At 44.0% G+C, this 27195-nt stretch overlaps 4 protein-coding genes across 6 annotated transcripts in view; 2 read left to right on the forward strand and 2 right to left on the reverse strand.

Moving 5' to 3' along the window:
* LOC125967100 (uncharacterized) overlaps positions 1-27195 on the forward strand; it is a 187328-nt gene that overhangs the window by 79946 nt on the left and 80187 nt on the right. The window lies entirely within an intron of this gene.
* On the reverse strand, positions 195-6448 carry psmd13 (proteasome 26S subunit, non-ATPase 13). Its single transcript, XM_049717816.1, has 13 exons — positions 6300-6448; positions 5844-5922; positions 5362-5396; positions 5197-5252; positions 5053-5096; positions 4892-4978; positions 4311-4482; positions 4159-4238; positions 3946-4071; positions 3416-3478; positions 989-1069; positions 561-677; positions 195-492 (listed from the first exon to the last, which is right to left on the reverse strand). The coding sequence occupies exons 1-13, from the start codon at positions 6398-6400 to the stop codon at positions 397-399; spliced, it is 1137 nt and encodes a 378-aa protein (XP_049573773.1). The 5' UTR covers positions 6401-6448; the 3' UTR covers positions 195-396.
* Positions 6492-16956, forward strand: sirt3 (sirtuin 3). 3 transcript variants are annotated; one of them, XM_049717818.2, is made up of 8 exons: positions 6741-6885; positions 6976-7036; positions 7937-8116; positions 8282-8514; positions 8609-8709; positions 8796-8957; positions 16403-16615; positions 16763-16956. In XM_049717818.2, exons 1-8 carry the CDS (start codon positions 6801-6803, stop codon positions 16787-16789), a joined length of 1062 nt encoding a protein of 353 aa, XP_049573775.1. In that variant the 5' UTR covers positions 6741-6800; the 3' UTR covers positions 16790-16956. The 3 variants fall into 3 exon arrangements, with proteins under 3 accessions (XP_049573776.1, XP_049573775.1, XP_068506553.1); XM_049717819.2 differs by lacking the exons at positions 6741-6885; positions 6976-7036 and adding an exon at positions 6492-6581; XM_068650452.1 differs by lacking the exon at positions 6741-6885 and having other exon boundaries at positions 6895-7036.
* drd4b (dopamine receptor D4b) lies at positions 18118-25457 on the reverse strand. Its single transcript, XM_049717815.1, has 4 exons — positions 25165-25457; positions 24473-24585; positions 20375-20973; positions 18118-19045 (listed from the first exon to the last, which is right to left on the reverse strand). Exons 1-4 carry the CDS (start codon positions 25408-25410, stop codon positions 18828-18830), a joined length of 1176 nt encoding a protein of 391 aa, XP_049573772.1. The 5' UTR covers positions 25411-25457; the 3' UTR covers positions 18118-18827.

A 27195-nucleotide genomic window follows, 5' to 3' on the forward strand; every position in this document is an offset into this window, starting at 1 on the left:
CCCCCAAAAAGGTTTATCAGTTTGAACATAAAAAATATTGTCTTTGTCGTGTAGAACTGTAAATTTTCAAATCACCGTATTCTGTTATTGTTCATGTTTATTTTAAAGAGCATTCGAACTTGATTGGAATTGAGGTTTGCAATGTCATGTGCAGAGGGTGAATACACCTGAGTCATTAAGTGATAGAGATGAAGTTGACTTTGGTCAACATTTTATTCAGGTTATGGACAGTTTGTCCATATTGTGATAATACTACAAGCAGGTTTCTTTTGTAAAACAACAGTTGGATATGATAAGTGCCAGTAACCGAAATGATGCTGTCCAATAGAAAAACAAACCAACGGAACAGAATAGGCTTTACTGGTCAGAGGGATGTTGACAATAATTCAGGAGGTCTTAGGTGAGGATGTCATGGGCTTGTTGTTCCACTAGCATGGCCATGTTCTTAACATCTCCGCACCAGAAGTCCAAACGTTCCTTCATACCTTTGATCTGAATTGGGGGAGTAACATGCGAGTGTGAGGGAAGGAAAATACACCATGGGGCATTGAGCATCTCACCTGCTGCAAGTCCAACACTCGAGGCTGCACCCAGGTCATCTGAACCTTCTTGTCCACCTCATCAATGTTGCCTTTAATGAGGCCAACAGACAGAGCCTTCATCACCAGAAGTTCCACCTGCACAGAAAACAGATTTTTAAAAAATATTTTTTCCAACCACAAACATTGCCACATTGACAGAATAAATCCTTTAAAATGGGAAACATTATTATTATTTTTTTTTAAATGTGAGAAATGTCATGAAAAAATACTTTTCAATTCTTTGCACACATTCATTTCCTATTAAGTGCTCCACCCATCAAGTGTGAAATTACTCAACCAAGTGTGCTGTAATTCATGATATTTTTGGGGAAAATATAAGACATCTCATGAAAAAAAAAAAAACATATACATGAAGATATCTAGAATATGATGATTATCCCACAAACCTCATTAACAGGGATTTTGGCACTCTGACCAATTTCTGTGAATGTCAGCTGCCGGTTGTTTGCTGGACGTGTGAAAGTCATCTGCAAATATAAACAAGAAAGGATTAATGTATAAAGAATTTTCTTGTCAAAATTCGAAGGGTTTTAAAACTTGAACTGATTTTGTTTGAAGAAAAAAAATATCAAGGGATTTCAGTGCCATTGTCTCCAGGTTTCATTTATCCTCTAAATTTCATAAATTAAGAGTTTTTCTTTGGACAGCATTTGAGTGTCTGTGTGCTGTGTCTGAACCAGGGTCTCGCGTGAGTGTGGTCTTTGTTTATTTATGTAACTGTTCTCTTGGTGTTCAGGAATTGGCTTCAAAGCGCATCTGTGACTACCGTAATTTCCGGACTATAAGCCGCGACTTTTTTCCAAAATTTTGGACCCTGCGGCTTATAGTCAGGTGCGGCTTATATAAGATTTTTTTCGAGATTTTTGTGATGACTTGATCACTTTTACTCTTAACACTATTATATACAGTAAAAGCTACAAAACAAACTGACAAATAACTTGTTTTCAAATCAGACGAGTAAAAACTGGTCAAATATTTAAAAAAAAAGCTATTATTAAAAGTGAAGACAATTTGCAATTCTAGTAATGACACACGAATTTGATGCACAATTTGTCTTCGCGGGCCACATAGAATGATGTGGCGGGCCGTATCTGGCCCCCGGGCCTTGAGTTTGACACCTGTGCTCTAAACCCTTTCTCTTACTCTGCCATATCACTCAGAGATTACACAAAGCAGTGGCGCTGTTTGGACAATCTGCATTGTAATTGTACTAAGTTCATCTTGTTTTTCCTTTTTTTAATCACTTCACTGGTTTGATATAAAAGAAACCAGTGAAGTAATCTGCATTGTATTAAAACCCAATCAATCAGCATTTAAATTCAATTCTTCTGACATTTTGCTCACTAAAAACAAGTTGTAATGAATGTGAACTTTTAATGCATTTTATTCAGAAGGTTACTTTGAACCTTAAACGGCGGCGTGGCGTATTTATGGATTTTTACGGCCTCCGGCCTCCAGGGGGCGCTCTAGCAGGAAGCAAGAGCGGGACAGGCGAAGAAGAGATAATGCGCCGAAGAAGACGCGCTAGTTTGTGTTTACATTTCGCGCATCACGCGATCAAGACGGACATTACTGAAAGGAAGCCTTTATACACAAACCGTCATCATGGGGGACAAAAGAAATGCATATGATGCCGCTTTTAAGCCAAAGACTGTCGATGTTGACGACATTATCTTGTGTCTACTCTGGAGCGTACTTATGGATTTCTACGGCCTCCGGTCTCCAGGGGGCGCTCTAGCAGGAAGTAAGAGCGAGACAGACGAAGAAGAGATAATGCGCCGAAGAAGACGTGATCGTCTCGCGCATCACGCACACACCCGCATTCACACAAAGACAGGAAGCTTTTATACACAAACCGTCATTATGGGGGATAAAAGAAATGCATATGATGCCGCTTTTAAGCAATACGTGTCGCTTGCTAGTTTAATATAATTTAGCGCTTCGTGCATGAATAAGATTACCATGAACAGAACCTCTTCACACTCGAAGAAATGCATAAAACCGACGACGAAAGAGAGACTGAGAAAGTGCGAGGCGAAGGATATCTAACGCTATTCCAATCGGACACTAAGGAGGAAGACTTCGATAGTTTCAGTGCACAGGAGGAAGATGAAGACGGCTCTTTTTTTACTTTTACTGGTATGTTTTTTTTAACCAGCCCTATTCGTGCTGTGCTACCGTGTTGCTGCTGTGTTGGTGCTGTGTTACTTCCGTGTTGCTGCGGTATTACTGCCGCGTCACAGGCAGTGTTTGGAAAGAAATGTTAAGGTATGTTATTAAAGCTTTAAAAAAAACTTTCTGTGTCCAGTCTTTCTTCGCTAATAACTCGCGTGCACACTTCCGCGTTGCTGCGGTACTACTGCTGCATCACAGGCAATGTTAAGAAAGACATGTTCAAGTATGTTATTAAAACGTTAAAAAGGCTTTCTATGTACTGTCTTTCTTTGTAAAAAACTCGTGTGCACGTGCGGCTTATAGTCCGGTGCGGCTTATGTAAGAAAAAAAAAGAAATATCCCAAAATTTTAGCTGGTGCCGCTTATAATCCGGTGCGGTTTATAGTCCGGCAATTACGGTAGGTCTCTTTTCTGCAGGTTTCCGTTAGATACAACAAACTAACCAATCTGTGATACAGCAAGGTTGTGTATGTAAATAACAGTGGAACCTCAGTTCAAGAACTTCATTTGTTCTCTGGCTGTCCGTGAACCGAGCAAAATCTCCCACTAAAACAAATGAACTCAAACTGGTGTTTACTCTAATGCACTTTCCCACCTATCCAATTGTGCACTTTCACCAGAAGGTACATGCATCTCACCTCCATCACACAGAGCAGCTGGATCTTCTGCATCAGTTTGGCTTCGTGTGCTGCAAGGTCAGGCTAAAAATCAAGACAGATGGGAGAGAAATATTCAGATTGATAATCAGATTGATACAGAAAATTGGGGAACATGAAAGATTTTGACTATATAAAGGTGGGCCGAACAATTTTGAAAACTAATCGAACTGGCTGTTAACATCCGATGCAATACTGTCATAACATCGTCGTATATTGGAATTTACACTGCCATCCCCACTTAATCTTGTGATACAATATGCAATTCTTTTTTTCCAACAACCTCTTTCTAAACAATTTGAAAATTGTATTCTACTAAATACATTTTAATGTCGATTTGAAGTTGAATATTTGTTCATACCTAATACATAGTATGACAACACATTATGGACAATGATACTACAACATAATTTACTAAATTTGATCATTCTGGAAAGAACCAAGGTAGGTTCTTATAGCTATGGGATCTCATGTGTCTTTGAACAGGTGGATGAATCACAAATGAAACAAACCTGCTGGCCCCATGCAGACTTGAAGCCTTGGAATTTTTCTACATTGCCTCCATTGAATGCATACAGTGTGTCAATGAGCCACTGCTTGTCTGTGTTTCTTAAGGACTCCAGTACAGGGTGCATCAACTGCAAAAATAAGCAGCATACAGTCATTAAGTCTCTGCCCTGATATCGTTAAAGCAACATGCAGTACAGATTTAGAGTGCAACCGACCAGTTCGCCAAAGTTGTACACGCCCTCTCCCAACAGACCAGCAAGTCCCAATGTGAAGGCTCTTTCTTGCTTCTCTGTCTCTGTGAAATTAATACCAATAGTTATTTTGTTATCCACCTTCCAATTTGTATTTCCTTCATGCATTAGCTTACCTGGAAGGTCTTTTATGTCCACGCAACCGAGGTATCTGAGAGCATCCTTGTAATAGGAGGCATGGTTCCCAATGATGCGATAATATTTGCTCGAGAGGTCATAAAACCTGCCATGCACCGATGTAACACCTGGCAAATTATTCAACATTTCCTCAACCTCCTCAATTAGTTTCTATAAGAGATAAAAATAACAGACAATAAGATGCAGGCATTTGCAACAGATTAGAGCAGAGGTGTCCAAGCTGTCCTCAAGCGCTGGTGTCCTGCCCGTTTTTCATGTCTCCCTGCTGCAACACACCAGATTGACATGATCATGACCAGTATCAACCCTCTTCAAAGCTTGCTGATGGGCTGATCTTTTGAATCCAGTGGTTTGCAGGAGGGGGTGAGGCATGGACGACAGGCAAGGACAGCAGCCCTTGAGGACCGGAACTGAATATACCTGGGTTAGAAGGATATGTAGTGCTTGCAGAATTGAATGTCTACCTCAAACTCATGGCAAGTCATACTGTCAGACTTGAAGATTTGAAATTTTGAAGAAAGGAAGGGGGTGTAAAAAAATGTGCTTGGCTCTCCCCCACCTTTGTTGCCGGAAGATCATTGATTTCAAGTTTGAGACTGCCAATGGACGTCTTGCAGAGGATGACAGCTTCTTCACTGCTTTTCACCTGGACCAAATGAAATATAACCAGTTTTTACAAATTGTGGTGTTATTTGTTTGCAATTGTATCAGCGAACCTACTTTTTCTTTGGTCTTCTCAAGAAAAGTAATGGCATCTTTGGGATCTGTAAACAACCATTTTATTAATCCTTCTTGAAATACAATACGCATCAAATCATTTTATGGAAAATACTGATTTCTACATCACGCTGGTCTTGGTCTTACCTGTCATCTGTCTGGCAACATATAGAATGATCTCCACGAGGGACAACGGATTGATTCTGCAAAAGAATACGATCTATTAACTGGAGATCGAGAGAAATAGACATTTATACACTAACAGTTAAGTGTTATTTATGGGTAGCCTTTTAGTTGTTTTTCTTGATTCACCTGTGTTCAAAATCACTGATGAAGTTTTCATAAAGCTGAAAAAAAAACAAAAAAACAGGACCATGTAAATGTTAAATATTATCGTGTGTGTATAGATAGATAGATAGATAGATAGATAGATAGATAGATAGATAGATAGATAGATAGATAGATGTTATACAAGTATACAAAACATTTCTCTTGGGATGTGGTAAGATTCCTCTTAATTTTTCCCAGTTTCATACAAACAGCCATTCATAGCTGTCGCATACTTATTTTCTCTCTTTTTTTTTTTACTCATGAAGGAATAACACATCCTAATGCATTTAAATGTATATCTACCCAGATATTATACATCATCATAGCCTTGCATAATGCATAAGATTGTGCAATATGTCATTGAATAATAAATAGATCCTAAAAATACAGCATTCTAAGTGAAACACATGAAATCATTGTAACAAAAATGTGAAGAGCAACGTGTATCACAATGACGGATTTACCTGTATAAGGCCATCTCCGTTTTTGAAACAAGGATCTTTAACAAAGTCTGTCAATCTCAGTGTCAGCTGATGCCACAACCTATCAAATGAACCAACACAGTAACATTTAGTATGCACTCTCAAACACAATGAAAATGGAAGAATTGTTATTGCTGTAATATATTATGAGAATAGCTTGACTTTAGTCAGTTTTCTAGTTTAGAATTTCCCCCCAAGAGTAACTACTATATTGTACAATTTACTATAAGGGACGTCACTGTTAATGGTTTGTATGTATAATGACTATTTTATTGAGTTGTTCTTTTCGTTGGTGAAGTCGCTGACTATAATGTGAGCGTAAATGACTCCAGAATTGGGCTAATGCTAGTTGGGCGCATGACTCAGCTAGCAATTCAATCGAATGAGTTTACTAACGTCTAGCGAGAGCTAACGTTAGTTAGCAGTATTTTATTTTACCTTTTGTTGTGCAAATCCTCCAGTGTGTGCCACTCAGTCGCCAACTCTGGCGTTGAGCTGTTGCTCTGCTGTTGTTTGAGGTACCCGGTAACATCTCTCATGGCGGCGACACGGTGATATTAAACTCAACTCGTTCTGAATGATTTTGGGCTAGCGTCAAGTGGCTTGTGGTGTTGTTGGTCTGCTGGACTTGACGCAAGGAATTATGGGAAGAAATTCTGCGGTCAGGTCGACCTCAGTTTGTCACTCCTGTCTTTAAAAAAATATATCTACATAAGGGAAGTAAGGAGGTTTTTATAAGATTATTGGTGTTACTGTAATACCATATATTTATGACGGTATTTATTCTGCGTCACGCAATAACAGTACGGACCTTCACCGACAGGTTTAGAAATTTCATGTCGCTCGACGAGTTGACATGTCCTGGCCCTAATCCTCTTCCGTAGGCACAGACCATGGAGGTTTAGTGCTGTTTTTGTTTTTGTTGTTATTATATCGTATATGAGTGTGATGGCTTATATGAGCTCTAAATGTTTCTTGTATCGACGTTGGTTGTCAAGATTAAGCGGAACGGTCCCTGCTAGCGGTCAGTGAACAAAATCAGAAGCAATGGAGAATTCCTACAGTGTAAACTTTACGGCGCAGTGTACTGAAGAGCAAATGTCATGTTTTATAGACCGTGGTCAAAGAGGTTTGTGTCCGTGTCAAGATGAAAGACGTTTTTCCAAGTGGATCAGGTATCACAACACGGACAGACTCAAACTTGAAATGCCGACTTGTTTTCCTGTAACCTAACATTCTTAAAGTAGAATTCCCATCTTCACTCAAAGACCACCAGGGACTGGACATTGTGATTTTCTAGGAATGTTGTTTAATGTTGTAGTGGTAATTTAAAAATGTAAACACTTGTCGATATTTATAGTAATAGTGTTGTATATGTATAATCTAGCTCTTGTTAGATTATTTTTGATAATTATTGTGAAAAATCACAAACATGGTGTCTATAATTGACTATAATTATTGCTAATAATCAAAAGCAATTGAGTAAGTTAGTTATTTCAAATGTGTGTATCAAACTAGTAGACTAGCAACCCTTTGCGTTAATCAGTTCGCAAGGAGAAGCTCTCTTTTTCAAAAAGGTTGCTGACTCCATATGCTACGACAGTAGCTGCCATATTGATATTGGAGAGAACATTAGAATTTATGCCGTGAATTTTCCTATTGTTTCAGAGTAAATTTGTAGTCATGTAAATTACATGTCATGCAGTCTTCAAAAGTTGATTTGTAATAAGTGCACATTTTTTTGCATTTTGCCTCTAATCAAGTGACTACTTGGTCTTGGATGATTCAGTTGTTTTGAGGTATAATTATTACACAGTAACTTTTGACATCTGGCCTTTTCATAGAATTTTGTTCAAAAGTAGAGATAGATATGTACATTCCAGTTTCCGATCTTCAAGGTGCTTTTCGGGTGCAGCGGCGCCCTATTCAGCCCAAGCACGTATGGTCGGCTAGATATAGACTAGTGAACTGGCAACTCTTGATTTCGATTTTGATTTTCCCATTACCAATATGGCAGCCCACACGCCTTAGTGGCTTTGTATGAAGAGGTTCAATTAACCTTTACGTTTCTCCAGACAAACAACCTCTCCTTGGTGGAATGCAACTAAGGGACTTTTCTCCCGGGGTGGTGGAGCATCTGCAGAGCAGCAGACCTTGAAAGACATCACGAAGAACATGCTGGAGCAGAAGTACAAGAGAGTGGTGGTGATGGCAGGGGCAGGGATTAGCACTCCTAGTGGCATCCCTGATTTCAGGTCAAATTGTTCTCCATGGTGTCTTACCCCCATGTTTCTTTTTTATGCATCCCTGGTATCAGGTCAAATTGTTCTCCATGGTGTCTTATCCCCATGTTTTTTTTTTTTTTAACACATTAAAACATTTATTCCGGGATCTTTAATGAGTTGTCATTTCCTCTGTAGGTCCCCCGGAAGCGGTCTCTATGACAACCTGCAGCAGTATAACCTGCCTTATGCTGAAGCTATTTTTGAATTGGCCTTTTTTCATCACAATCCTGAACCGTTTTTTGCTCTAGCCAAAGAGTTGTATCTAGGAAATTACCAGCCTAATCTTACACACTATTTTGTGCGTCTGCTTCACAAGAAGAGTCTACTTCTCAGAATGTACACACAGAATATTGATGGCCTGGAAAGATGTACGTATTCATTTTTTTTACATCATTTGATGTATTTGACACATTTCTTTTGTAAAGAAGTGATTATTTTACATTTAGCTGCATTCCCCTTCAGTAGCCGGGATCCCCGCTGAGATGCTCGTTGAGGCCCACGGTACGTTTGCCACAGCCACATGTACTGTTTGCCGAAGAAAATATGAGGGAGAGGACCTACGCGTGAGTTATAAATATGAATATTTTTATTTAAGTCAATTTTATAATTTCTCTACAAAAAAAATGTTAATGGAGTTCCTTGTCACTAGCCAGACTTGATGAGTGGAGTGATTCCCAAATGCCCGACCTGTAAGGGTGTTGTAAAGCCGGACATAATATTCTTTGGAGAGGAGCTGCCACGTCATTTCTTCAAGTACCTGACAGACTTTCCCCTCACAGATCTCCTGATCATCATGGGCACCTCACTGGAGGTAAGCTCCGTTTTCCAACTGATTTAACGAACAGTCCTGTGAAAGTGATTGTGTTTTTTGCCTGGTTGTGATTCACAAAGTCTCTTTGAATTTTGTTTGCGCATCAGGACTAAAAAAAAAAATTAAAAATCTTGTACTATTCCGGGTCTTAAATTTTGGTCAGTTAAGTCCATCCATATAAAATGAATAAATAATATAAAGCAGTGTCTGAAAAAAAGGAGATGCATCTTTGGCTGGAATAACTTCATGTAATATAAAACTCAGGACTGGGGCGATATATTGTTATCGTATTGAAATCAAGATGTGAACATTCACAATATTATATTAGGTTGATATAAGTCACGTGACCATGCCATGCTTGTGTTGCATGTCATGCTCAGTTCACTCAACCACTTTCCTCCTTTTAAGTTTGGCATTGATTGGTAGTTAAAGTCAGCCATTGACAAATTGTTTGTGGAGGAATGCTGCGAGTGATGCGCAGCCACAGCCAGACAGCACACACACACGAGAAATCCATTTCCATGGTAGTGAGACTTGCGCGCATGGTTTTCGAGACACAGGCCATATGCTGTCAAGTACCCGTATTGGCCCGAATATAAGACGGTGTTTTTGCATTGAAATAAGACTGAAAAAGTGGGTGTCGTCTTACATTCGGGGTCTAGACATTATACCCATTCACAACGCTAGATGGTGCCAGATAACTTTAAAGCGAATGCTGAACTTAACTCCCCAGGCCAAAGCGAATAAAAATAAAAATAGCGGTAGCAGTTTGCATTATTTTATTGCGATATTTTTCCTTATTCAGATTTGTTTCAAGACTACAGATACAGTTAGACTTCACTTTGATGGTTAATGCAGTTATTGCAATTTTGTTGTTTTATCACAGTAGATTGGTTTATTTACATTTCAAAAACCAGAAGCCATTCATTTACAAATGCGATTGCACTTTAGTTTACATATTTAAAGGTTCAGATATTAAGATATGATAGACAGTTTTTGCATGATTTGAATGAGGCAAAATAACGTGCTTTTTCTCTTGAATATATTGTTATAATCATTTGTTTCAGATGTACTGTAATTATTTTCTGTATAAAAATTAAATGTGGTGTTCAAAAAGTATTTTTCAAACTTGAGTCTTGAAAAAGAGGGAGTCGTCTTATAATCAGCGCCGTCTTATATTCGGGCCAATACGGTATATCCTATGTTACACATTATTGTGTTTTAGTATATTATGTGACCGTATTTATAATTTACCAGTGGATAATAAAGCAGATATTTTTCTACAAATGTATGAGCAGACATGTTGTCGGGGGCTTCATGCCCCTGGTAGGGTCACCCATGGCAAACGGGTCCTAGGTGAGGGGCCAGACAAAGCACGGCTCACAGAAGCCCCTTATGATGAGAAAAATAAATGGACTTCGTTTTCCCTCGCCCGGACGCGGGTCACCGGGGCCCCCCTCTGGAGCCAGGCCTGGAGGCGGGGCTCGAAGGCGAGGGTCTGGTGGCCGGGCCTTCGCCCATGGGGCCCGGCCGGGCACAGCCCGAAAAGGAAACGTGGGTCCCCCTTCCCATGGGCTCACCACCTGTGGGAGGGGCCAAAGGGGTCGGATGCAGTGTGAGCTGGGCGGCGGCCAAAGGCAGGGACCTTGGCCATCTTATCCCCGGCTGCAGAAGCTGGCTCTTGGGACATGGAATGTTGCCTCTCTGGCTGGAAAAGAGCCCGAACTGGTGTGCGAGGCAGAAACGCCTGCACATTGGGGTTCACCCCGGTGAACGAGAGGGTAGCCTCCCTCCGCCTTCGGGTGGGGGGACGGGTCCTGACTGTTGTTTGCGTCTATGCACCAAACGGCAGCTCAGAGTACCCACCCTTCTTGGGGTCCCTGGAGGAAGTGCTGGAGAGCGCTCCTTCTGGGGACTCCATCGTTCTACTGGGTGACTTCAATGCTCACGTGGGCAATGACAGTGAGACCTGGAAGGGCGTGATTGGGAGGAACGGCCCCCCCGATCTGAACCCGAGCGGTGTTCAATTATTGGACTTCTGTGCTCGACACAAATACATTTTGCTGTATCATCTATTGTTTTCAAAAATAAAACAAATAGAAGGGCAAAACACTTTCTGTGACTTTTGTAGGATGCTCAAGTTAAAGTAGATGTGCTGCTGAAGACAGGTGGAAAGACGTCTTCTTAACTTCTTAATTTCTGTCATGATTTAAATTCTTATTTTTAAGGGTAGAATCAAATTTCGTTAATGCACTCTAATCAAGAAACGGTTTAAAGGTGATAGTAAACTATATGTAGATTTTCCCTTTGTGCTGCTCTGATACTCCTCCACACTTTGTATATGAGATAAACTGAATAAATGTACTTTAAACCCAAAAAGGGTTACGTGTACTAAAATAACACACCTGCGACGTGCGTCTATTTACTTTCAGGAGTGGAGTTCTGTTTATCACCATATCAGCAACACACTGACTCAATTCTATTTGCACAATGTGTTACTGATGCTAGTCTTTCTTTTTTATTGGGGTGTTTCCATTTGCAAAGTAACAAAATCAGTATTCCTCTGCCTGACTTCTACGTCATTTATCTGCTCTCTCATGCTCAGCCAGCTCCTACAGTAAATATTAGTTATCCCTCTGGTTCTGGTTTCTCATCTAGCACACCAAGGAACATTAAGACATTGCTTCAACTGGCCATTCACATTTCATTTTTCACTCTGTTAAACAGAATGAATCTTTTGTCATTTGTTTTGATTAGTGTTTGCTAGTTAGTATGTGTCAGGGCGGCACGGTGGGGCACTGGTTAGCACATCCGTCTCACAGTTTAGGGGTACAGGGGTTCAATTCTGGCCTTCCTGTGTGGGATTTGCATGCTCTTCCGATGTCTGCGTGGGTTTCCTCTGGATACTCTGGTTTCCTCCCACATTCCAAAAACATGCAAGGTAGACCGATTGACCATTCCAAATTGTCTGTAGGTGTGATTGTGAGTATGCATGGTTGTTTGTCTATACATATATGTGCTCTGTGATTGGCTGGCAACCGGTTCAGGGTGTACCCCACCTAACGTCCTGAGACAGCAAGGGGAGGCTATAGCACATCGGCAAACCTCATGAGGATGAGCGGTTCATAAAATGGAGGGATGGATGGATGGTTTTACAGAACACCTTATCTGTTTTATGGCAGCAATTTTGGTATTAAATATTTTGGTATATGATATGCTTACCCCTCCGTGAGTCGTCACCTTATCGTGGTGGAGGGGTTTGCGTGTCCCAATGATCCTAGGAGCCATGCTGTCTGGGGCTTTATGCCCCTGGTAGGGTCACCCATGGCAAAAGGGTCCTAGGTGAGGGGCCAGACAAAGCACGGCTCAAAAAGCCCCTAATGAAGAAAAATATATATGAACTTAGATTTCCCTCGCCCGGACGCGGGTCACCGGGGGCCCCCTCTGGAGCCAGGCCTGGAGGTGAGGCTTGAAGGCGAGCGTCTGGTGGCCGGGCCTTTCCCCATGGGGCCCGGCTGGGCACAGCCCGAAAAGGAAACGTGGGTCCCCCTTTCCATGGGCTCACCACCTGTGGGAGGGGCCAAAGGGGTCAGGTGCATTGTGAGCTGGGCGGCGGCCAAAGGCAGGGACCTTGGCGGTCCGATCCCCGGCTGCAGAAGCTGGCTCTTGGGACATGGAATGTCACCTCTCTGGCTGGAAAGGAGCCCGAACTGGTGTGTGAGGCAGAAAAGTTCCGACTAGATATAGTCGGACTTGCCTCCACACACAGTTTGGGTTCCGGTAATAGCCCTCTCCAGAGGGGCTGGACTCTCTTCCACTCTGGAGTTGCCCACGGTGAGAGGCGTCGAGCAGGTGTGGGTATACTTATTGTCCCCCAGCTGGGCGCCTGTACATTGGCGTTCACCCCGGTGAACGAGAGGGTAGCCTCCCTCCGCTTTCGGGTGGGGGGGACGGGTCCTGACTGTTGTTTGTGTCTACGCACCAAACAGCAGCTCAGAGTACCCACCCTTCTTGGGGTCCCTGGAGGAAGTGCTGGAGAGCGCTCCTTCTGGGGACTCTATTGTTCTACTGGGTGACTTCAATGCTCACGTGGGCAATGACAGTGAGACCTGGAAGGGCGTGATTGGGAGGAACAGAACCCCCGATCTGAACCCGAGCGGTGTTCTATTATTGGACTTCTGTGCTCGACACGGATTTTCTAATGAACACCATGTTCAAACATCAGGGTGTCCATGTGTGCACTTGGCACCAGGACACCCTAGGCCGCAGTTCGATGATCGACTTTGTAGTTGTGTCATCGGATTTGCGGCCGCATGTTTTGGACACTCGGGCGAAGAGAGGGGCCGAGCTGTCAATTGATCACCACCTGGTGGTGGGTTGGCTCCGATGGTGGGGGAAGATGCCGGTCCGACCTGGCAGACCCAAACGCTCTGTGAGGGTCAGCCTGGAACGTCTGGCAGAATCCCGTGTCAGGAAGAGCTTCAACTCCCACCTCCGGCAGAGCTTTTCCCACGTCCCAGGGGAGGCGGGAGACATTGAGTCCGAGTGGACCATGTTCCGCGCCTCCATTGTTGAGGCGGCCGACCGGAGCTGTGGCCGTAAGGTCGTTGGTGCCTGTCGTGGCGGCAATCCCCGACCCCGCTGGTGGACACCGGCGGTACGGGATGCCGTCAAGCTGACGAAGGAGTCCTATCGGGCCGTTTTGGCCTGCGGGACTCTGGAGGCAGCTGACAGGTGCCGGATGGCCAAGCAAAACGCGGCTTCGGCGGTTGCTGAGGCAAAAACCCAGGCGTGGGAGGAGTTTGGTGAGGCCATGGAGAATGACTTCCGGACGGCTTCGAGGAAATTCTGGTCCACCATCCGGCGTCTCAGGAGGGGGAAGCAGTGCAACGTCAACACTGTTTACAGTGTGGGTGGCGTGCTGCTGACCTCGACTCGGGACATCGTGAGTCGGTGGGGAGAATACTTCGAAGACCTCCTCAATTCCACCTGCACGCCTTCCATTGAGGAAGCAGGGCCTGGAGACTCTGAGGCGGATTCTCCAATCTCTGGGGTCGAAGTCACTGAGGTAGTTAAAAAACTCCTCGGTGGCAAGGCCCCGGGGGTGGATGAGATCCGCCCAGAGTTCTTAAAGGCTCTGGATCTGGGGCTGTCATGGCTGACACGCCTCTACAATATTGCGTGGACATCGGGGACGGTGCCTCTGGATTGGCAGACTGGGGTGGTGGTTCCCCTCTTTAAGAAGGGGGACCGGAGGGTGTGTTCCAATTACAGGGGAATCACACTCCTCAGCCTCCCAGGTAAGGTCTATTCAGGGGTGCTGGAGAGGAGGGTTCGTCGGAAGGTCGAACTTCGGTTTCAGGAGGAGCAGTGTGGCTTTCGTCCTGGCCGTGGAACAGTGGACCAGCTCTACACCCTCGGCAGGATCCTCAAGGGTGCATGGGAGTTCGCCGAACCAGTCCACATGTGTTTTGTGGACTTGGAGAAGGCATTCGACCGTGTCCCTCGGGAGGTTCTGTGGAGGGTGCTTCGGGAGTACGGGGTGCCGAGCCAACTGATAAGGGCGGTTCGGTCCCTGTATCACCGATGCCAGAGTCTGGTCCGCATTTCCGGCAGTAAGTCGGATTCGTTCCCAGTGAGGGTTGGACTCCGCCAAGGCTGCCCTTTGTCACCGATTCTGTTCATAATTTTTATGGACAGAATTTCTAGGCACAGCCGAGGCGTTGAGGGGGTCTGGTTTGGGGACCTCAGCATCGCGTCTCTGCTTTTTGCAGATGACGTGGTGCTGTTGTCGTCTTCAGGCCGTGATCTCCAGCTCTCGCTGGAACGGTTCGCAGCCGAATGTGAAGCGGTCGGGATGAGGGCCAGCACCTCCAAATCCGAGTCCATGGTCCTCGATCGGAAAAGGGTGGAATGCCCTCTCCGGATCGGGGATGAGATCCTGCCCCAAGTGGAGGAGTTCAAGTATCTTGGAGTCTTGTTCACGAGTGAGGGGAGGATGGAGCGCGAGATCGACAGGCGGATCGGTGCAGCGTCGGCAGTAATGCGGACCCTGTACCGGTCCGTTGTGGTGAAGAGAGAGCTGAGCCAAAAGGCAAAGCTCTCAATTTACCAGTTGATTTACGCTCCTACCCTCACCTATGGTTACGAGCTATGGGTCGTGACCGAAAGAACGAGATCCCGGATACAAGCGGCCAAAATGAGTTTTCTCCGCAGGATGTCCGGGCTCTCCCTTAGAGATAGGGTGAGAAGCTCGGTCATCCGGGAGAGACTCGGAGTAGAGTCGCTACTCCTCCACGTAGAGAGGAGCCAGATGAGGTGGCTCGGGCATCTTATCAGGATGCCTCCTGGACGCCTCCCTGGGGAGGTGTTCCGGGCATGTCCCACTGGTAGGAGACCCCGGGGACGACCCAGGACGCGCTGGAGAGACTATGTCTCTCAGCTGGCCTGGGAACGCCTTGGGATCCCCTGGGATGAGCTAGATGAAGTGGCTGGGGAGAGGGAAGTCTGGGAGTCCTTCCTAAAGCTGCTGCCCCCGCGACCCGACCCCGGATAAGCGGAAGAAGATGGATGGATGGATGGATGGATGGATGGATGGATGGATGGATGGATGGATGGATGGATGGATGGATGGATGGATGGATGGATGAGCAGACTACGCCTCGCCGTTCAATTCAATTAAATGAGTGATCCTCGACTTTCAATACATCCACCACTTCGTCATTATTAACACCCACGTTCTATTTCTGTCGCAATGTGTGTCTTCCTTGGCTGCCACTATCTTTAAGTTGATTTAAAAAATAAAGTCATACAGTGCAACATATTGTATGGGGAGCTTCAAAACGCAATCCAGGCTGGCATAGTTGAGAGTCTACATAACAGCACAATGTAAGCATACACAACCATCTTCATGTGCGGTGTGAGTGGTTAATTTTTATTTTTTTTCCAACACATCTATCCATGTTCTGGACTGCTCATCCTTGCATTAAATTGCATAGATAAATTGGTACAGACCAACATAGTGGTGCAGTTAACACAAGCATGCACTGTTGTGCTGTCGCATAAAATGTAGCATAAAATTATTTATCATTAGAGCACAGTGGCAGTACAATGTTAACTTACTTCTTTTCAATTAATTGCTGATGGCTGTCAGTAAGTACTAATACATACGCCTCCTTTCTCTAAAATTTCTACATCATATTGCATCCTAAGCAATGATTTTTTTTTTTAATAGGAAAAATGAGGCCCTTTCTGGTCAACGTTTCTAAAAAATGCCAAGGTGTCTTTTTATTCAACTGAATGACAGCTCACCAGAAACAGCTCCCAGAATGATCCTTTATTTAATTACAGCACTACCTTTCATAGATTAGTAATGAAAACTGAGCAATATTAAGTTTGGGTGAAGTCTTAATTCCTCATACTGTTGTCCATTCTCCTCCCTAAAGGTGGAGCCCTTTGCCAGTCTGGCTGGAGCTGTTCGAGGCTCTGTTCCTCGGCTGCTCATCAACAGGGACTTAGTGGGTCCATTTGCAATGAGGAACACTCGACCCTGTGATGTTGTACTGCTGGGCGATGTAGTGAACGGTGTCCAAACATTTGTCCATGCCCTTGGTTGGACTCGGGAGCTGGATGCTCTGATGGCAGCGGCTGCTAAGAAAGTGAGTTCCCATTCGGCTGGCAACTGAAAATAATCTCCACAAGGGACAAAAGATTGTTTCTGTCAAAAAATCAAATTAATGGAGCGGAAGCCCGATAAAACACTAACTGGCTAATGCACTAATGTTATATCTTGTTTTTATCTGCAGAATGCAACAATGACAGATGAAGAATAATAGAAATAGAACATTCAGAGGAAGAACATTTCTCCAGAAGATCACATGGACCAATTAAAACTGATTTCATGTAAATGTAGGCACCAATAATAATGGCCCCTTTCTTTGCGGTTTACTAAAATAGGATTGCTCTGCTATAAATAAATTGCACCTCAGAGCTACTCACAGCACTGGATCTGTTTAGTGAACTGCTGGAATTGACTTTTGAAGAACTACCCATTGTTACTGACTGTCAAACAACATTACATATAATAAAAATCAAATCAGTAGGGACTTTTAAATTGTAAGGAATATTTTAATGTAGGCACATGGTTGTGGTTAGAAGTACGAACTGTACACTCATGATAACACAGACTTTATTGTAACTCAAAGGAATAATATAATTAAGGGTCGTAGCATCCAGATTTGAGACCAAGATAATGTGTTTCTTTATTTAGAAAAACTGTGGGTATGTATATACAATAGATTAACACTTCTGGATCTAAAATTATACACATTATAGTTTGGGATATCAAAGAAAGATGTTAACCCATTAGTCACTTTTGGAAAATGGTAAATCTGAGAATTCTCCTAACTCTGCCTGGTTCACATGCATTCAATAACCCCTTCAAAAGTGTAATTCTGACAATATTCCGTTTATGCAAGGCCATTTAAACACCCGCAAAAACCTGAATAAGTTCATATTTGGGTTTTTAAAAATCTGAATATGACCTCTGTGTTATTCCTTTTCCGAGTAAAATATTTTGTCACATAAACATGCATCAGAATACCTCCAGTGAAACGAACATGTTTTGTGGTCTATTAGCAAGGAATTCAGATCTTTTGACTCGACAAGCAACTTGTATGCGCGCAATCCACCATGAATACACGAGCAGAAATAAACAAACATTGCAAAACTCACTTGCAGCACAGAACCACACTTCTGGAGCAAGGAGGAAACCAACTACAGTACTTTATTACTGTGGTGAAAGATGTGGCTATAATGTCCTTTATTGACAATAGTAAGTACGAAGCGAAAGTGATGTCTATTTGCATAAAAAAGTTTCAGATATTGGAATTTTGACCTTAACTCGAATATTAACGTAATACAGATGTGGATTTTTTTGAAGTGCACGCCTAAAAAGAAACTATTTTTGTATAGGTTCTGCAACCAGAAACTACTACATAAAATTGTCCCTGCGTTGCTCATCTTTTCTGGACTTTTTTTTTTTTTTACTTAAAATTATCATTGTTGCGGATTATCAATCCACAACAAATATTTTAAAAACATTTAAGAAACCAATAAAGTATTTTATGTCAGGGGATCCAATAGAAAAACAAAGGCAAGGTAAGTCAGTCAGTCTCTCTTTATATTGTGCATTTACACAAGAATAATGTGCTTCATATAATTAACATGTAAAAACATTTATAAACAAAAAAGTCAATAACATTTAAAACAAAGTAAACAAATACAAATGTACATTACCAAAATTACTGAAAGAATATACAGTGCAAGAACAAGATTTTAAACAAAAATATTTAAAAAATGCTTTAAGACCTTAATCATAGGTATGCAGGGGTGAGGGCAGTTTTTAACCTGGATTTTCCCTTAATCAAGCATGTTTCCACATCTCCTTTTTCAAAAACTTGATCCTAATATCCAAAGCATTTCTGTTTACTGACAGCAATGTCCCTACGTCAAGTTGCAATCAACAACAATCTTGAGAGGAAAAACATGTCTTGAGAAGATACATTTGAGCATTTGAGGACATTTTAGGCTTGACTCCATCTTTCCTGGCAGACGTCACGTTTCGTAGTTGATACACAGAAGATAACAAGCTCTTGTAAAACAAGCTGTCAAACGGTATGCCTCCGATTTGTGACTGTCTAAAACTGATTGTGCTCAAAGGAAGAACATTTTTACCAACTGACAATTGAGGTACAACAGATTGATGCATTACTATATGTAGCTAGTTTATGATCAAAATGCATCTAAACCATCCACACCTTGACTTGACCGGTTGACGGACTATTACAGTGCAAACAATCATAGTGTTAATCAGACCGAGCATGTGTAGCAGCACTTTCTGAAGCATTTCTTAAAAAAATTCTTGAACTCCGTATTAAAGATGGTGTAGATGATAGGATTGAGGGCACTGTTGACATAACCCAGCCAGGTCACCGTGCTTGTTAGTCCAGGAGAGATCTCACACCACAAGCACACAGCTCGAGTGATATGGAGCACAAAGAATGGAGTCCAGCAGAAGAGGAAGCAGCCTGCATGAATGTATGAAAGCAGTATTATTAAAACTCATTTATCATGGACTTGACTAATGATCAATTGTTTCTCACAGAAATGCATGAATGGTAGATATCTCATTCACCCTGGAGAAGTACTACGTCATAGAAATAAATATAATTGCATATATATATAACATATCTTGCCAAGCTGTACTGACCAACATCAGTGGAATTCCATCTATTTGGTCCTGTTAGGACATAAATGACTGCAAACAGATGAAAAAAAATAGTATACCGATGCAGGTGACTTAAATTAGGAAATGACTTTTTATTTTACAGAAAGAGTTGGATCTTACACACATTTGCAAACATCTATTCAAAGGCATTTAACAGCACAGTAAAGAAATGAGTAGCTTTATAAAATTACCAACAGCGAAAATTTATTTTAAATGAATAAAAGACCTTGATCAAAAGTATTTGGGAAAAGTGTAAATGACACTCGGGGCGGACTTTGCTTTTGTTGGCATCTTATTCCACTTGTGTGCAGTATAACAGGTAAATGCCACTCCACCATGTTTGCTTGGAAACCTAGATAAGAGCTGGTTTCCTGCCTTAGACAGATCCAACCCTTAAATGAGTTGACTTTACCACGGCAAGGAACATGCTGCTAAAAATATCTAGAATTCTTCATTGTTGGGGTATTCTGGCATGCCCTCAACATGTTAAGGCATACAGCAAGATGTGGGTATTAAATGAGTCATTATTTGTTTTCCGTTTTTGGGTGGATGTGCTCTTCTTTGTTCACAAGCCCTGAAATAATATTTTGCTATAATTTCAAAATGCTTAGGCTTGAGGCATCAATGTTCAAGACTCTTGATAAAGGTGTTTGTTTAGTGCTGGGGAATATAATTAATTCGATACAAGCTGTTAGTTGTGCTCCTTAATGGATTGGCTTACTGAAGTAATCAATTACTCTGCTATCTTCTTTGAAACTTTGGTTCACTTGTGATGGAGTTGCAGATTTTGGCCTTGTGTGAGTATGATCTAATCATCATTGAGTATGGTTTCAGTGCCTTGAAAAAGTTCTTCACCTTTTGTCATCTTACCACCACAAACTTATGTTTTACCACCACAAACATTTTTTGTATTAAGATTTTGTGAACACAAATTTGAAGTTGTAACGATAACCGCCAGCACGAGCGCCATAGTATTTCTCAAAGATGTCAAAAACAGGCTTTCTTTTGCAAGAAATTGCGATTTGATTTAAAAAAATAAGCCCATTTCTAAGTGATCCCAAACTTTTGAACAGTAGCGTATGCTATATCAAAAAAAATGGAGAAAAAAAGTGGAAATAAAGAAACTCACCGACAACGACAGGCAACACCCTCATGGCTTTCCTCTCCCTGCTGTTGATCTTGGCTCCTTTCTGTCTGTGCTGTTCTTGGCTGTAGGTCACTGAGGCTATGGAGTTTGCTTCATACTGACGGGGATAAGGAATCTCTTGCTTGAAGTAGTCATCCATATGGTCAAGCCTCAACGGATCAGCTTGGCCTCTTTCAATCATCTTAGGTAGAGGAGTCAACAAAGGTCCGGTGATGGCGCTCGCCAGCGGGGGGAGGGCGGTGGTGATGACCGCATGCTGCAGCTTCCTACACGCGTCAATGCTGCTGCGCAGTTTGGCCTTACGAGCCACTTCCCAGTGGCGTAGGCCGCGAAAGACACCAAAGTATAGCAGGACCATGATGGGGCATGGAATAAAGAAGGAGCAGATGGAGGAATAAACAACATAGTTATTGTCCTCCAGTTTACATGTGCTGGGGTCACGGTTTGGTACATTGTTGATTCCAAAGATAACAGGTGAGGCCACAGCTAGGGCGAGCAGCCAGGTGCCTGACAGCAGGATGAGTTGACGATGGTCCACGTGCTTGCGGTTATAATTTAGAGGAATGGCAACTGCAATGAACCTGGAAAACAAAAGAACACATTGCAACTGATAATATTATGCAGTCCAGGGTGTGACTCGCTGGATGGGTTGGGTGGATGGATGCGTTGGATGGGATGGATGGGATGGATGGATGGATGGATGGATGGATGGATGGATGGATGGATGGATGGATGGATGGATGGATGGATGGATGCATGGATGGATGGATGGATGGATGGATGGATGGATGGATGGATGGTTCCGGTAATAGCCCTCTCCAGAGGGGCTGGACTCTCTTCCACTCTGGAGTTGCCCACGGTGAGAGGCGTCGAGCAGGTGTGGGTATACTTATTGTCCCCCAGCTGGGCGCCTGTACATTGGCGTTCACCCCGGTGAACGAGAGGGTAGCCTCCCTCCGCTTTTGGGTGGGGGGGACGGGTCCTGACTGTTGTTTGTGTCTACGCACCAAACAGCAGCTCAGAGTACCCACCCTTCTTGGGGTCCCTGGAGGAAGTGCTGGAGAGCGCTCCTTCTGGGGACTCTATTGTTCTACTGGGTGACTTCAATGCTCACGTGGGCAATGACAGTGAGACCTGGAAGGGCGTGATTGGGAGGAACAGAACCCCCGATCTGAACCCGAGCGGTGTTCTATTATTGGACTTCTGTGCTCGACACGGATTTTCTAATGAACACCATGTTCAAACATCAGGGTGTCCATGTGTGCACTTGGCACCAGGACACCCTAGGCCGCAGTTCGATGATCGACTTTGTAGTTGTGTCATCGGATTTGCGGCCGCATGTTTTGGACACTCGGGCGAAGAGAGGGGCGGAGCTGTCAATTGATCACCACCTGGTGGTGGGTTGGCTCCGATGGTGGGGGAAGATGCCGGTCCGACCTGGCAGACCCAAACGCTCTGTGAGGGTCAGCCTGGAACGCTCTGTGAGGGTCTGCTGGGAACGTCTGGCAGAATCTCCTGTCAGGAAGAGTTTCAACTCCCACCTCCGGCAGAGCTTTTCCCACGTCCCGGGGGAGGCGGGGGACATTGAGTCTGAGTGGACCATGTTCCGCGCCTCCATTGTTGAGGCGGCCGACCGGAGCTGTGGCCGTAAGGTCGTTGGTGCCTGTCGTGGCGGCAACCCCCGAACCCGCTGGTGGACACCGGCGGTAAGGGATGCCGTCAAGCTGAAGAAGGAGTCCTATCGGGCCGTTTTGGCCTGCGGGACTCTGGAGGCAGCTGACAGGTGCCGGATGGCCAAGCGGAACGCGGCTTCGGCGGTTGCTGAGGCAAAAACCCAGGCGTGGGAGGAGTTTGGTGAGGCCATGGAGAATGACTTCCGGACGGCTTCGAGGAAATTCTGGTCCACCATCCGGCGTCTCAGGAGGGGGAAGCAGTGCAACGTCAACACTGTTTACAGTGTGGGTGGCGTGCTGCTGACCTCGACTCGGGACGTCGTGAGTCGGTGGGGAGAATACTTCGAAGACCTCCTCAATTCCACCTGCACGCCTTCCATTGAGGAAGCAGGGCCTGGAGACTCTGAGGCGGATTCTCCAATCTCTGGGGTCGAAGTCACTGAGGTAGTTAAAAAACTCCTCGGTGGCAAGGCCCCGGGGGTGGATGAGATCCGCCCAGAGTTCTTAAAGGCTCTGGATGTTGTGGGGCTGTCATGGCTGACACGCCTCTACAATATTGCGTGGACATCGGGGACGGTGCCTCTGGATTGGCAGACTGGGGTGGTGGTTCCCCTCTTTAAGAAGGGGGACCGGAGGGTGTGTTCCAATTACAGGGGAATCACACTCCTCAGCCTCCCCGGTAAGGTCTATTCAGGGGTGCTGGAGAGGAGGGTTCGTCGGGAGGTCGAACTTCGGTTTCAGGAGGAGCAGTGTGGCTTTCGTCCTGGCCGTGGAACAGTGGACCAGCTCTACACCCTCGGCAGGATCCTCGAGGGTGCATGGGAGTTCGCCGAACCAGTCCACATGTGTTTTGTGGACTTGGAGAAGGCATTCGACCGTGTCCCTCGGGAGGTTCTGTGGAGGGTGCTTCGGGAGTACGGGGTGCCGAGCCAACTGATAAGGGCGGTTCGGTCCCTGTATCACCGATGCCAGAGTCTGGTCCGCATTTCCGGCAGTAAGTCGGATTCGTTCCCAGTGAGGGTTGGACTCCGCCAAGGCTGCCCTTTGTCACCGATTCTGTTCATAATTTTTATGGACAGAATTTCTAGGCACAGCCGAGGCGTTGAGGGGGTCTGGTTTGGGGACCTCAGCATCGCGTCTCTGCTTTTTGCAGATGACGTGGTGCTGTTGTCGTCTTCAGGCCGTGATCTCCAGCTCTCGCTGGAACGGTTCGCAGCCGAATGTGAAGCGGTCGGGATGAGGGCCAGCACCTCCAAATCCGAGTCCATGGTCCTCGATCGGAAAAGGGTGGAATGCCCTCTCCGGATCGGGGATGAGATCCTGCCCCAAGTGGAGGAGTTCAAGTATCTTGGAGTCTTGTTCACGAGTGAGGGGAGGATGGAGCGCGAGATCGACAGGCGGATCGGTGCAGCGTCGGCAGTAATGCGGACCCTGTACCGGTCCGTTGTGGTGAAGAGAGAGCTGAGCCAAAAGGCAAAGCTCTCAATTTACCAGTTGATTTACGCTCCTACCCTCACCTATGGTTACGAGCTATGGGTCGTGACCGAAAGAACGAGATCCCGGATACAAGCGGCCGAAATGAGTTTTCTCCGCAGGATGTCCGGGCTCTCCCTTAGAGATAGGGTGAGAAGCTCGGTCATCCGGGAGAGACTCGGAGTAGAGTCGCTACTCCTCCACGTAGAGAGGAGCCAGATGAGGTGGCTCGGGCATCTTATCAGGATGCCTCCTGGACGCCTCCCTGGGGAGGTGTTCCGGGCATGTCCCACTGGTAGGAGACCCCGGGGACGACCCAGGACGCGCTGGAGAGACTATGTCTCTCAGCTGGCCTGGGAACGCCTTGGGATCCCCTGGGATGAGCTAGATGAAGTGGCTGGGGAGAGGGAAGTCTGGGAGTCCTTCCTAAAGCTGCTGCCCCCGCGACCCGACCCCGGATAAGCGGAAGAAGATGGATGGATGGATGGATGGATGGATGGATGGATGGATGGATGGATGGATGGATGGATGGATGGATGGATGGATGGATGGATGGATGGATGGATGGATGGGTGGCATTATCTTCTCCATGAAACATTCCAGAATTAATCAAGGAAATAAAAAGATGTGAAGGAAAGCACCAATAAAAAAGAAAACTCCACCGATGGGTGACTTTTGAGTGACCTAATGGAACTGAAATTAGCCCCAATCATACAACTTGCTGTAAAATATCTGTATTGCCATCTTACTGTTGCTTAAGATACGTTGTACAGCCAGGAAAGACAAATTTGACTTTTCTCTGCCATTGGACCTCCATCATACAATTTTTTCATGTAGCTCTTGTATTGGATCTCATCAGACACTGTAAATGTATCAACTGAAGTGGTTGGTGAATGTATTTCAGTGTGACTCTAGAGAGGAGGGAGAGTATTACCTGTCCACACTGATGGCACAGAGGTTGAAGATAGATGCAGTGCACAGCATCACATCCATGGTCATCAGGCCATCACATACAAACATATTCAAAGACCAGACTCCACCCTGGAACTACACACACACATAGCTGCTCAAAATCTGAATCTGAACAGCCACACAAACAAAATCTATAATCCTCTTTGCTCTTGCATCACTACCACCCTCCCTTAAGGAAACATTGTTCCTGTAAAACACACCTTTCTGCATACCTTCTTATGCCATTGCTGGACATTATAATAATACTTTATTGTTTAAGATGGTAGATGAATGCTGACAGCCCACAAGATTTGAACTCACTACACCTTTTTTTGTTTGTTTGTCTGATTCAAATTATCTGCACAGTGCTGGTGAAGTGCACAACAAGAACACAGTTGCAGCCAATTAGAGAAGAAGGTCTCGCTTGTCGTCTCTGAGTCATAGACATATTTTTGCACAAAGGTTAGTTTTAACACTTAATGAGAGCTGTGATCGCATAGCCTTTAAACTTCTGATTACGTATGAGTCATACTTGTACCATTGTGAATTCAAATAAGATAATTAATTATGGTTTCATGAACTGTCAATAAATTAATGTCATATAAATGCTAATAATTCTCAGGTAAATATAGCTTGAGTGAAAGCTTTGGAGTGTGGAGCCAAATTGAGTTTTACCTCTGCGTAAACGAAGAGCGGCAGAACCAGAACCGCCAACAGCAAGTCTGCAAACGCCAAACTGACGATGAAATAGTTGGTTGTCGTTTTTAAAGCTTTCTCCGAGTAAACACTCAGGCACACGAGCACGTTGCCGAAGATGACGACCATGATCAATAAGATCCCGAAAACTAGAGCTGGAAAGCTGTGGACCACCGGAACCACCAGTTGCGTAAGGTTACCAAAATCCGAGCAGTTGTACAACATGGTGTTGACCGCATATGAAGAACGAGCTTCTCTTTTTTCATTTAGAAGTCGGACCCAGTTGCCATATATAAGGGAAATTCTACTGCGCCAATGAAGCGATCCGGACTGAGTCGGAGAGCTCTGCGCGTAGAAGAGGCAAACTCACGTCTGAACAGAACCAGAACACTGATTAGGCATCGGTTTGATCAAGACTCTGAGAAAAGTGACGTCACGGTTTGGGTGCCCCCCCCCCCGGGTGCCCCCCCCCCCAGTGTCTTGGGACTTTTTGGAGTATTTTTATGAATAAATAATCTCATTTGCTTTTAGTCCAGTCATCCTGTTGGTCTTCACGTGGTTCCTGGAGGGGGAAACACATTTAAAATTGGCAGCAGACAGTATTTATGAAAATAAAGAGGATTTGCAGGATAACAAATATGGATCAAAATCATGAAAATGAAATATAATGAAAGGAAAATTGCTCAAGTCGCACAGTGGGACCCTGAAACATGATAGTATAGAATAATACAAAACGGATGCATAGTATTACGACCAATAATTCTGTATTTGTTAAGCATGAATTCTACCTCTAATTGAGGATCGTTCGGCTCACTGCACATGATGCAGGTGTAAATGAAAGTGTCGGTAATTTCTTCATAACTAAATTGCCATCTGGGAGAATAATAAATCCTTCATATCCGAGCACCATCTGTTGGAGCAGATAAAAGTCTTTTGCACGACGCATATAAAAATGATATTTCATTTTGATCTCATTGATTTCATTTCCATCTCAGCCTGTTTACATCACCAGAGGCAAGCAGACAAGCATTGTCATGCGTTTTGTTTCCTGTCTTGGTTTGTCACCTTGTGTTGTCACCGAGTGTCTGAAATGGTGATTAATTGCCTCCAAAATTCATATGCAGACTACTCGTATTCACTTCAATCTGTGAAAATATGAAAGACTGCTTCTTACTAGCCAGACATGGACCTCTGTGTCACAGAGGTTTTTTATTGTTGTTTTTTTAATATAATGCATGTTTGTTGTGGTTAATTGTTTTTGTTAATATGTTTTCGTTACAATATGATTTTGTTTATTATAAATGCTCATTCATTTACGTTTTTTTTCCTCATTATTATACTGCATGTTTTTCCATTTACAGTTCAGTATTTTACTGCAAAAAATCAAGATACACTGACAAAAAAAAAAAAAAAAAAATCCGCCAAACAGCGAGGCTGTGAAAGGTGAACCGGGTAATAGGGAACACCGTACAGCCTTTTTGTTTTGTGATCCAGTCCAAATCCACTTTCTTTACCATCTAAACTGTTCAGGTTTCTTAGCGACTCCAGGTGTAAGACAAACTCACCCGGATTGGTTGGCGGTCAATTACTGGGAATATAAATGAAGACAAATAACAGTTGACCCTCACATTGTAGACGGAACCGTGCCCACCTTGCCTGGGTCAAGTCACTTGTATAAACCACGACATTGTCGGTGACGGCAATCCAAAGTCATTTGACATTTGTTTTAGGTTTTATTGTTAATTATAATTCCAGTAAATGTTAAATCAATTCAAACTCAGAATCAGTTTACAGAGAACGAAACAAAAGCCTCTCTATTAGAATTTCTGCAACTTGACCACAATTTTTAGAAGTCAGTTTGTCCCATTGACAGCAGTGGATTAGATGCCCTGCAGGAAGTCATACTGACACAAAAAGAAATGATAAGCCATTTGTAGAGCACCCAACTGCCACATATCCTGGATTTTATTGTAATGCTTCATTCTACTGGAAAATATGACTTTTATGTCT

This window comes from Syngnathus scovelli, chromosome 4 (assembly GCF_024217435.2).
Source record: "Syngnathus scovelli strain Florida chromosome 4, RoL_Ssco_1.2, whole genome shotgun sequence".
In the NCBI taxonomy this organism is placed as follows: Eukaryota; Metazoa; Chordata; class Actinopteri; order Syngnathiformes; family Syngnathidae; genus Syngnathus; species Syngnathus scovelli.